General features: G+C 45.3%; 2 protein-coding genes across 2 annotated transcripts; both read left to right on the top strand.

Moving 5' to 3' along the window:
- The first annotated feature begins 918 nt into the window (after nt 1–918).
- On the top strand, nt 919–2046 carry LOC307075634 (immediate early response gene 5-like protein). Its single transcript, XM_079736288.1, has one exon. The coding sequence runs from the start codon at nt 1019–1021 to the stop codon at nt 1919–1921; it is 903 nt and encodes a 300-aa protein (XP_079592414.1). The 5' UTR covers nt 919–1018; the 3' UTR covers nt 1922–2046.
- A 551-nt stretch (nt 2047–2597) lies between these two features.
- On the top strand, nt 2598–12542 carry LOC307090607 (carnitine O-acetyltransferase). Its single transcript, XM_079757342.1, has 14 exons — nt 2598–2712; nt 3687–3965; nt 4427–4545; nt 5680–5733; nt 5828–5996; nt 6936–7110; nt 7960–8138; nt 9916–10016; nt 10132–10251; nt 10519–10641; nt 10755–10890; nt 10992–11054; nt 11141–11278; nt 11933–12542. The coding sequence occupies exons 1-14, from the start codon at nt 2686–2688 to the stop codon at nt 12137–12139; spliced, it is 1890 nt and encodes a 629-aa protein (XP_079613468.1). The 5' UTR covers nt 2598–2685; the 3' UTR covers nt 12140–12542.
- Nucleotides 12543–12723: the final 181 nt, after the last annotated feature.

The raw sequence follows: 12723 nt of genomic DNA, 5'->3' as shown, positions 1-12723 counted from the left end.
GCTTGGGAGGTCCTGTCAGGCCGAAACCAAAATCCCCTCCAACAGATTCCTGAACATACTGGGATGCTTTGAAGCAGCAGGCAGTGCCGGTATGAACCCTACATCCTCATGTACATTATGGTGATAATGATGATGACAACAATGACGACCCTTCCTGCTGTTTCTCCCGTTGGACGTGAATCAAGGTCAGGATGAGGAGTCAGCCATGATGTCAGCCGTCTGGGTGTGTGTGTGCACGCAAACAGATGTGTGGCGGGGATCTTTGTGGGCACCTGGATCTCACCTTGAGTTTTGTTTATTAGTGTTTGTTCTAATGACATCATGCTGGAGTTGGAGACAATGCTCTACAAGTGTGTGTGTGTGTGTGTGTGTGTGTGTGTGTGTGTGTGTGTGTGTGAATGCGTTTATGTGTGTGTGTGTGTGTGTGTGTGTGTGTGTGTGTGTGTGTGTGTGTGTGTGTGTGTGTGCAAGTGTTTCTTCTGTATGTGTGTGTGTGTGTGTGTGTGTGTGTGTGTGTGGGTGTGTGTGTGTGTTTGTGGAAATGGGAAATAAAACTTGCATAGACCCAGTTGCAAACTAGGTTACTGATCTTGACGACATTCATGGAAATATCTGTGGGTTTGTATCATATGCTGTACTATGTGCTGTGTGCTAACATCATTTGTATATTATATTCCATCCTACTTAAGTAATATTTTGCAAGGACTAAGCCAGCACACCATGCAGACACATTGTGAAATGCAGCATGACAACTCCTCCATGCATCGTGAATGAGGCTTGTAGTGAGATTTGCCTATAACAGACGGACCGCCTCCTTCCCATTGGACGCTGTCGACTCGAGGGCGTGGCGAGGAAAGATGAGAGTTGCGAATCCATGCCCTTACTGGGAAGACATGGAGCGCTCTGCGCACAGTGTGCTCGAACCAAGTAGAAATCCCTCGAACTAAACGTACACATTTCCCGGGGTATAGAAATAAGTGCTTTGAGGAAGTAAGGAAGAAGGGTGGACCGTTTGAGGATGGAGTGCGCATTTGACGCACAGAACCTGATCTCCATTTCTTTGAGGAAAATCCAAAGCTCCAGGACGCAGAGAGGAGGCATCAAGCTCCACAAGAACTTGCTGGTAACGTACGTACTCCACAACGCCAGACAGTTGTACGTGAACAAGAACTTCCCTCAGATACAAAAGACGCATCAGCATCATCACTACGAGGATGTATCCACGGCGTGCCAAGAGCAAGACTACCTCGAGCTGTCCGGGAGCTTTACGGAGTTGTCTGACGACTTCTACTGCAACTTTGGCGGGCACGAGTCGGACACTTGGCACTGCGGAGCGCACCAGCCGAGCGGCCACCTTGCAGAAGTGGCGCACCAAGAGGCGCCTGCAGCCTGCGCCTTGGTCTCTGTGACCGACTCGTCGGACGTCATGGTGTCCGATGCCTGCTGGAGCTGCTGTACTGCGGAGAAGTCTTCCTGGGACTTACCGATAGTTCACACGCAGTCCAACCAAAAGACCGTGCTCGACTTGGACACGCATGTGGTGACCACCGTCACGAACGGATACTTCCACTCTGACTGTTGCGCGCAACCAAAACAACCAACCCAAGGCGCGCAGTGCTTCAGTAAAAAGCGTAAAGTAGACGCAAGTTATTATTTTGTTGATCCTGAGTTCTACCTGCCCGACCTGGGGTCGCTGCCGAGCAAGAGGACGCGGACTGATGAAGACTTGCAGTCCGATTCGGAACACTTGGACAGCGCAAACATATCCAACATCATCTCGGTGCTGGGCTCCGGAGGACTGTCTGAGTTCATGAGTTGGCAGCATACGGACCTTGAGCAGATATTCGCATCTCAAACTATATGTCTTAAACAGAAATTGTTATCCGGCAGTGGTTGGACGAGAGCAATTGAAGCATTTTGATGCGTCAGATATTTGATTTTGTATAGTTTCCTTACAATTGATTAAAATAAAACACAACACTGCAATTCCATATTGTGTGCCGTTGAACAGTATTGGTGACGTGTGGTTCTGAGAGTGATCGTGTCCTTGCTGGAGTCTACTTTTGCACATAAGGCTACTATTTTCATACTCATTCATTTCCACTTGGCCTTTGATTTGCCATACAATAAAATATACTGAAAAATAAACTGGACCAAGTGTGAGGCATTTGTTTGTAATGTTTAATGTGATCATTGTCTGAGTTTAATCTGTATATAGTGAAGAAGACGATGGGTTATTTCACATAGCACTATATATACAGTTGTAGCCTATATGCATGTTTGAAGGTGTTGGACGAGCGCCATCATGTGGACAACACGAAAATGTACACCCACCCACAATATTTAACGGGTTCCCCCATATTTATAACAGAGCTGACTTGTAATCCCTCAATAGTAGGCCTATATACTGACTTGTCGATGCACTTTGCGCACGTTCACTGAAAGTCATGTTTTTATTTGATACACACAAAACCAAAATCTCCGTTGCACATGAAATACCTCGTCACATAGTCATAGTCGAAGCATGAGTGAAGTGAACTCGTCTCGTCCCAACAAATCCTTCCTCAGGGGGCGGAGACAGGACACAACCCTGGTGTTGATGCTTCTGCGCGGTCGTCCTTGAGACAGCCGGGGCTTCAGAACATGCACACGAGACCCACCTCCTAAGTGCGTCCTTTTGAAGACATGTTGGGACATTTTGTTCGCGCTGCGGTAAGTGAACACGCCGTGAATGATTGAGGCGGTTGGTTCGTTTATTAGCCCTAGCAGTGTTAGTAGCAGGAGGGGTTTGTTATGAGGATCCGAGGTTAAAAGGGGGAGGAGCCCTTCACAGTACACACACATTTCACCCGTGTATCGATTAATGTATCGACCGATTGAACACTTCTGCCCTCATGTTTGCTCTGTCACCCCTGTGATCGTTGTCACAGAACACATAGCCCGCATAGCAATGCGATAGTATGTTCAAGACTGCTGTCAGATCCACATTGGGTGTATGCCCTGACCAGCATCCAGACTGCTGCGTTTCTGAAGCGCATGTGGATGACTGCTACGGTCCGGCTAAAGTTTGTGTTTATTGACAGAACAAACAAGAGGCCTTCAGCTGACTGCTAGGCCATCAGTTGTGTTTATGTCAGCAAGCCGCAATCGGGTGAAGATTATCCCCGTATAAAGTAATGCCAATGTTTCATAACGCGTATTTAGGGCACCCTTCTATCCCATTTGTGAGCTTATCGATGGGCCCGCAGATGATAGGAGCCAACAATTTGTGGACAGTTTGAGTAGAACAGGAACCTGCCTTTCGTAAGGTGACTTTGATAATATCAGGACGTACATCTTCAAAATACATAGCCAAATTATGGCAAAAAGTCAAATTATTTTATGAATCATATTACAGTGAAAAGTAAGAAGTGAGAGGACAATTTATTTATTTATAACCTTGATAAACAATTCTTTAAAATATAGCAATCAATGGTAACACAGACATTTGACAAAATATGAGTTATTCTCAGTTTCAGATCGCAAAAAAATAAAGAGTGATGTTTGATCTTGGGTGACCTGGCCCAATTCCAAAGCCCTATGAGGAAGACGCATAAAAAGAACCAACATAATAATCAACCCTAAAAAAAAACCCTTTGCTGCAACCCCACTCATCCCCCCCCCCCCCTGTCTGTTATCTATCCCAGCTGCGGCCAGGCCTGGGGAGGCATCCAGCGCGCCGGCTTAGACCGGTGGGGGTCCACCCCGTCCCAGAGAGGTCAGTGGTGACCCAGGAGGACCTGCCCAGGCTGCCCGTGCCGCCGCTCAAGCAGACATGCGAGCGCTACCTGGCCATGCTGGAGCCCATCGTCAGCGAGGAGGAGCTGGAACACACGCGCCAACTGGTGGCCGACTTCCTCCAGGGAGGAGTGGGGGAGAGGCTGCAGAAGAGCCTGGAGCGCAGGGCCAGGAAGACGGAGAATTGGGTGGGTGTAGGGTGTGTGTGTGTGTGTGTGTGTGTGTGTGTGTTGTGTTATTTGAAACCCCCAAACAATATCGGAACCCATTTGCGTTCACTGTGAATAGGCTACGGATTCAGGTTTGATATTTCCTGTTCTGTTGTTGGTTGTTTTCTGCAAAAGGATGTTTTTAAATGATTTTTAAATATGCATTTGATAAGTGTGTGTACGTGTGTTGTGTGGATCTAAACAAGGAACATCAGGGAAGGGTTCTGGGTTTGATCCCCCATCAAGCCCACCACCATGTATTTTTTCGCATGATTCCCAACTCATCTGAATTCACTGAAAATATATTGATGAAAGGAAATATAAAAACTACACGGCAGAAGATAGTAGTACCAGAGATCTGGAGGCCTTGCAAAAAAGTGTTTGAGTGTTGATGTTGAAATATGGTTCTTTGTGTGTTCATTGTGTGTGATGGTCCCCAGCTCTCAGAGTGGTGGATGCAGTCTGCCTATCTGGACTGCCGCATGCCGGTGGCCGTGTACACGAGCCCTGGGGTGGTGCTTCCCCGCATGCAGTACCGCGACCGCCAGGGGCAGATGAGGTGAGGGACCCCTATGCCCGCAAGGCTCCTGTCACCACCACCAAAACCCAGAGCCATTGTAGTTTAACTGGGCTGAGGCCAGTTAGTAGGTGTAGGAGGAACACTATCATTTTGTTGTTATTTTAATAATTCTGAATTATTTTCACATTTGATGAAGATTATAGACATAATTGATTATATGGCCTAATGAATGAATGAATGAATTAAGGGATGATTGGACGAATTAGACCCAGATATGGTGATGGTAACAATCTATAGAGCTAGTCCTAGCAGTTAGTGGATTGAAGGGAAACAGACTGTCAACCAAACCCGCACACACACACACACACACGCACGCCCACACACACAATCACTACATCAATCACAATAACCGTTTTAACACTGAATAATTAATCAAATTTAATTTAAATTGCATTCACAACTGACATTATACGATTTGAGATTCTGGTTGATTCCCTCCTGGAAGATTTAAGTTTACTTTGGTTTCTAAACGATGATCGTGAACGCGGTTGAACAAGAAAGGTGTGGTGAACTCAGCCCTCTTTCAGCTGGGAGGGAAGGTGGCTTTTCACTGTGGTTCGTAACGCCACTACAAAAGGCATAAGCACACATGCTTTTGTTTGCATTGCTGCCCTTGAGAAAGGTGCTATGGGCGGCCGCTGTGCTGAGAGGTAACGACGAGCGCTGACTGAGAACAGAGGGCCAGAGAGGCGCTGTTTATGTTTGGTGTGATTCATGCTCCAGGGTTGTGAATCAGCTGGACCTGCGCGTCAACCTTCACACAGACTAATCCTGTTCCTCTCGCCGGCTATTTTCAGCACTTTCACAGCTGGTAAACATGGCTGGGCTTTTTGTGACCACTCTGACCGGTGGGATATGCAGTGAACAATGTGGCACAGCATAGCAACACAACACAGGGCATATTAAACACCAGCAAGTCGGTCTCTGATTTCCACCTTGAATATACCATTAGCAACTAATACTTACATGTTATTGATATGAATCTTATAATATGAGGCCCAGCTAATTCATTATTGAAGGTGTTCCCCTGTCTCTCTCTGTCTTTCTTTCTGGCTTATATATATATATTTAGTATAGTATAATAATATTTATTAATTATTTAATCTTTGGTAGGTTTGCTGCAAAATTGATTGCTGGCATCTTGCAGTTCAAAAAGATGATTGACAGGTATGTTTTACAACCAAAAACATAGACATAAATACACCCAACACACACTGGTGCCCAACACGAGCCCTGAATAACGTGAGGGTCTGTGTCCAAGCGATACCTTGCCTCTGGAGTACCTGAGTGGGAGGCCTCTGTGCATGGACCAGTACTACCAGATCCTCTCATCCTGCCGGATCCCCGGACCAAAGAGAGACACGGTCGCCAACCACAGCAGTGGGAAGTCCTCCCCGCCCACACACATCACCGTGGTGCACAACTTCCAGGTACACCAAATGCTGCTGTTCTCCTTATTATTCTTTAGAAATGTAACATTTGGGAATCTGGCAATGCTTTGATCCAACCGGATGGCATGATCGATTGGTTTAGAATACAGAATACAGTGGTAAGAATATGTTTATGCACCCATGCTAAAGTAGACTAAAAAGAGGAATAAAAAAATAGTCCCACATCATCACATACCCTTCACCATGCCTAAAGTTTGGCATGGTTTTATTTCAGTTAGCCTTTTAGCTGGTTTGATTTGGATTGAGAAATCATTAGGCTAACTAATAGCTATTAGGCTAACTGAAAAGAACCATGCCATCTCTAGGTATGGTGAAGGGTATGTGATGATGTGGGGCTATTTTAATTCAAAGGCCTAGGTGACTATCAGTATGCATAATATCCTGGATCCATGAAATAAATGGCCTTTAAAAAAAAAAATCTGCCTGCCTCTATGGGAATTTAACATAGGGGTTCCTATACTTATCCACCCTGTTTTTTAATGAACATTTATTTATTTACGATACATTATTCATTCACAAAGAAAATTGGTGGCCTAAAAGGTCATATTTTTCCTCATTTTTTTTATTAAGGTATTAAGATCAATTTCCAAAAGATGATTTTTTTTTATTCCTCTTTTTAGTCAACTTTAGCATGGGTGCATAAACCTATTCTTACCACTGTGTATACATAATCATATACAGAATAAGCAGGTAGTGGTTGGGCATCCTGGTCAGGGCTACAGCAAGACCCCAGACAGACGGGTATGAACCCAGAAACTCCCAGCTGGGGGTCAAACAGCCTGTCCTCTAGTCCCTCCTGCTCCCCCAAACAAAACAACGTCCACACAGATCCTATCTGATGTATGGATTATTATGAGCTCTATCTGAGCTGAAGAAGAGCTGTTGTGCGACGCCACAATGACTGCGTCCCCCCCTCAGTTCTTCGTGCTGGACGTGTACAACAGCGATGGCTCACCGCTGACGGAGGACCAGATCTACATGCAGCTGGAGAAGATCTGGAACTCCTCCCTGCAGACCAACAAGGAGCCGATCGGCATCCTGACGTCTCAGCACCGCAACACCTGGGGCAAGGCTTACAACAACCTTATGAAGGGTGAGGCTGGGCTAGGGGTGTGTGTGTGTGTGTGTGTGTGTGTGTGTGTGTGTGTGTGTGTGTGTGTGTGTGTGTGTGTGTGTGTGTGTGTGTGTGTGTGTGGGGGGGGGGCTGGTGGTACCTTGGGACGAGCCGTACAGGTGTTTGACTTAAATATGGAAGCGATTGAACTCTGTGGCGCCGGTGATTGATGCCTTCTTGCGTTTGTGTCCTAGATACGGCGGCGGTTGAAACTGTACCCTGCTTTTCTCTTTTTCAAATCCTGCCACCGCCTGAAGCTTATCGTAGGGGTAGACCGCAGACCAACCCCTCTCTCTATGCAATGAACTTTTAAATTCTTCACGTTTGTGCGCTCAGAAAGACAAAGTGTGGAGTTCATTTACATCAAATAACACCGTTAAGCACCGTTAGCACCGTTAGCAAGGTCGCACATTTCAGATGCACTGTAAGGATGATCTATGAAGCGCAAAAAACTACCCTATTCCATAAACGATTACATTGACATCTACATTTAGGGCATTGATCAGACACTTGTATCCAAAGTGACTTAACATAAGTACATTTGTCAGAAGAAAGAGAAACAATATATTGCTGTCGCTACAGTAAGGATGTTCGTAGAACCAAGTGCTCGCTCGGTTAACCCATTCCCTGTATAAATCAAAGCTACCTAGGATAAGATGCTAAACAATTCTAAGAAATATTATTAAGTGTGAGGACGATCAACATAAAATAAGTGTGCACATTAACTGCCCGATTATAGTAGAAAAGCTCTTAAAAAGTATTATTGTAGTATGCCATAACCACAGCCCGGCCCAATGGCTGACCCTTTGTACCGGCTGTCCACTGCAGACAAAACGAACAAGGAGTCGGTGCGCGCCATCCAGAAGAGCATCTTCAGCGTGTGTCTGGACGCGCCCATGCCCCGCGTGTCTGACGACCTGTACCAGAGCCGGGTGGCAGCCCAGATGCTGCACGGCGGGGGGGCGCGCTGGAACAGCGGCAACCGCTGGTTCGACAAGACACTGCAGGTCAGCGACAGGCTCACCTCAGAATGACATTCAGTGGAAGGTGCTGGGGTAATAATATTCACACGAAGCTCCGTCTGCGGGCTGGCGCATAGGGATGGAGTGTAGGGCTGGAGTGTAGGGATGGAGTGTAGGGATGGAGTATATGGCCGTAGTGAAGGGCTGGAATCTAGGGCTGGAGTCTAGGGCCGGAGACTAGGGCTGGAGGATTCTAGAGCTGGATCTTCGGGCCGGAGTATATGGATGGAGGAAAGATTATCAGGGATCATTATCAGGGAAGAGATGCCCTGATTGGTCAGGGATGAGCTGGAAGCGATCTGAGATCTAGATTGGCTCTTAAATAGGCCTGCACAGTAGTGATTGGTCGGTCGCGAACGATTCGGTCACAACAAACAAATCCCGAAGGTGAACGATGAGACCTGATTCCCAAAACAAGAACTGATTCTTTTTTTTCTTTTTTTTTCAAACATATAACAAAAATATGGTCACGTCAATAAAATACACAAACAAACAGAGCTTCATCTCCCCGCAACCTTATATAGATTGAGTCTAAAACGTTCTCAACAATTCAGCCAATGAGAGTACTACTTAGTACTACTAAGGCACCCCCACACAAGTTAACTAACGGTCGCTGTAGGCTTCAATGTCATGCAAGCACTTTATGTTTTATTTTTATTTTGTTCTACGTCACAATTGCTTGCTTTAATAAAGTATTGTTTTTACCTACCATTACGTTCTCGTTTGGTCTAGTAGAGAATTCGCACAATGGCCCTGCTGCTGCTTGCTTATGTGCTTCACTCTTTAATAGCGAAACTTTGAAGACAGCATTTAATTCTGCACCCCATTATGTATTAAGGATATTTATGATAAAAAGGCACATATGTGCTTTATATTTATGCTTAATATTAACACTTAACCTGGGTATTTTCGCCAGAGCATTAAAAAGTAGTAGGCTATATGCATGGTGATTAACATTTATTCCATAATTTCCGATTCCCTGCCAAATGACATAACAGACCATCTGACTTAACGAACGAATCAAACAAACGAATCAAACAAACGAATCGTGGTAGTGAACGGAACTGAAAGAACTGATTCCCGGAAAAGAATCGTTTTGCCCATCCCTACTGTCAACCAGAACATATATTCCACAGAGCATTTCACACACTAATGGCTAACAGGTGGCTGGGGCATTTCTTACAAATTAGACTCAAATATAGCTTTTAAATCTTACCTACAGCATTTATCTGCTAAATGATAAACTTTGTAGGTCTATTTATTTCATCAACAACCTATTTATTATTTTACATTGCATTTAATACATTATTAGTCCATTTAACTTGCATATCGATTCTATTGCTAAGAATCAAGAGTCATTTCCTATATTGCTACAATCTGAATTATCCTGTCTCCTATGGATCTTAAACTATTAATTAACACTTTTATTTCAATTATTGTGATTCGCTCTTCGCATTCGTCAGTCAAGCTGCTCTCGATCACTTACAGCGGCTTCAAAATCGCCAGGCTTCACCTTGCATGACCTTGCCCACCTTGTTAAGCTCTTCAACTCTCATCCATCCCCTGCTCCGACTACAAACTAAAACGTAATAACCTTTGTTCTGGGTTGTTTGAATTTGTTCTGTCTCATTGTGCTTTGTTACTACGTTGTTCTTTTATTCACTGGCGTTGTTTAGGTGTGAATGTGCAGCACTTTGTAACTGTGCATTATAATAAGTAAAGCTACGTACTAACTTGCGTGCGTTTGTGAATATCGTCCCAGTTTATCGTGGGCGAGGACGGAACATGTGGCCTGGTTTACGAGCACTCCCCCGCTGAAGGCCCGCCCATCGTCTTCCTCATCGACTACGTTGTTCAGTACATGTGAGTCATTATGTTTCTATGCGTTAGACCTTTTAGCCCGTTACCACAGAGGAAGTCTGTGGAGCTTTTTCCAATAGCGTGATTTAATCCCTTTGGGTGCGGTCTTGGTCCCCAGGCAGCAGCCGGACACACTGCGCTCCCCCATGGTGCCCCTCTCCATGCCCCTCAAGCTGCGCTTCAACATCACCCCCGAGGTCAAGAGGGACATCGAGAACGCCAAGCAGAACATGAACATGTACTTGAAGGCTTTATAGTTGTAGTACATGAACATGTGTGTGGTGTGTTGTGGACCAAGGATGTGAGCATGTATGTGGGGTTCACAGGGTATAGTTGCAGTATGATAACATGTGTGTCACATGTTATGGTCCCAGTATGTTAACATGTCTGTGGCGTGCTTTGGTCCAAGTATGTGGACATGTGGAATGAGTTGGTGACAGAAATGAGTTGGTTAATTCGTCATCTCCGTGAATCTCCTCATTAAATGTCTTCTTTTCTCTGGTAGGATGGTCCATGACCTCGATGTGAAGGTTCTCGTGTTTTCACATTTTGGACAAAACGTACCAAAACAACACAAGCTGAGTCCTGATGCATTTGTACAGCTGGCGCTTCAACTAGCCTACTTTAGGTGAGAGTAAAGCAGTGTTCTGAACCTCTTTCTACAAAAGTATCACTGTCTATGGTTGTATGTTCTACAAACACAATATCTACCAATGTCACACTCTTTTTGTTTGATTGCAGAATGTATAACATGTGCAGCTCCACATATGAGAGTGCTTCCTTACGAATGTTTAAATACGGGAGAACGGATGCCATCAGGTCGACGACGATGGATTTGTCCAAATTTGTGCTGGCCATGGATGATCCAGACAAACAGGTGGGGTAGAGCAACACAAACTGTTTGAGTACCTGGATGTTCAGACCAGATCCAGTCCCTCCCTCTTCCATTTCATGACCCCTTCTCCTGCTTCTCAACAGAACACAGAGAAGATCGTCTTGATGCGCCAAGCAGTTGAGACCCACCGGCAGACGACCAAAGAAGTAAGGCCTTGGTCTGACACCAATGTCCACGTTTCGAGTCACTGAGTTTACGTTACAGTGCTTCTATTTTACGTGTTTTTGATCAGGCAATCTACGGTCAAGCCATAGACCGCCACCTTCTTGGGTTGAGGCTGCAGGCTATCGAGGACCTCACCTCCATGCCAGAGATTTTCATGGACACCTCCTACGCTGTGGCTCAGCATTGTCACCTGTCCACCAGTCAGGTGGGTGATACTGCTACTTGCTCTTCACGTTTCATGTGAGATTGGAGATGTGTTTCTAGCCAGCCACTGGCAGGATCAGCTGTCTTGCGGGTGGAAGCTTACTCTGGATTGGGAAACCTCCCAGATCAACTTCAACCCTACTGTCTTAAACAGGATGCCCACCCAAAGCAATGGTTGACATTATGTTCAAACGCATATCGTAAGCCTCATAGCATAATTGCATATCATATTATATGTCATATTTTGGCCATTTTGTATCTATATCTAACGCAACTCTACTCTCCTAACGCTGCTGATTACTCACTGTCTCTCATTGGCTACATCCTAAGCCAATCAGAGTGCTTTTTTCATTCCATAATCACCAGGCATTATTGATGCTAAATATAAGATAAAAAATATGACTTAGGCAATCATGGTATGAGGCTAAGGAAATGCAAACTTATATTTATAATAATAATGCTGCTGCTCCTTATGATGATGAAGATGATGATGATGATCATAATAATCTATTTTTATTTAAACTGACCTGAAACTAATCTTAATGTACTCCCTCAATATTAATCCACATGTCCAGGGACATGCTATTGAATCAGCTGCAGCTAGAGCCTAAACGGACATAGATCCCATGACCTCTGACCCCTGTGTCCCCATCAGGTGGGCTCCAAGACGGACTGCGTGATGTGCTTCGGCCCCATGGTGCCCGACGGCTACGGCGTGTGCTACAACCCCATGGAGGGGCACATCAACGTGGCCATCACCGCCTTCAACAGCTGCGAGGAGACCCACGCCGCCAAGTACGCCCGGGCCGTGGAGAAGGCCCTCCTGGACATGAGGGACCTGCTGGAGGCCCCTGCGACCTAAAGACTTCACAGGGAGGGGGTCACAGGACCCCCGGTGGTGGTGGACCGCAGTGTCCCTACTCTGTACTGTAAGAAGGAGTTAACGTCTAGACCTGCTGGCGCTGGTGGGAACGGGGTATGGGGAGCTGCAGGGAAGGGTGAAGTGTTTCCCCTGTAGACGGTGAACCCATGGACACTTTGTTATGGAGGGGGTCTACGGTTCTATGACCCCCCATTCATACCCGCAAAAATGCGCTGTGTTAATTATAGAAGAGAAGATGACAATATAGCTTATTTTCTTATGGATATTTGTATTTAGGTTGAGTGCTCATTGAGTGTTAATAAAACATAGGTAACAGAAAAATATATACATATATTCCTTATTGTTGTTTTTCTGTGCAGAAAATAGATTGACTATTTCAGTGCCGAACAGACAATGCTTCTGAATGTAACGTGAGATTGTTTTGCTTCTGACATTTAGCAATAAATGTTGAAGAAATGTGCGTGGTCACAAAAAAATAACTAATCCGTTCATTGAATCTCTCACATGTACCCTCTTATGTTGCAAGTCACAAAACTTGAAATATTGAGAAATTTAAAGCTCCA

Source organism: Pollachius pollachius (genome assembly GCF_949987615.1).
Source record: "Pollachius pollachius genome assembly, chromosome: 1".
In the NCBI taxonomy this organism is placed as follows: Eukaryota; Metazoa; Chordata; class Actinopteri; order Gadiformes; family Gadidae; genus Pollachius; species Pollachius pollachius.
The sequence above is the reverse complement of the archived record's forward strand: the minus strand, read 5'-3'. Positions and strand labels throughout refer to the sequence as shown.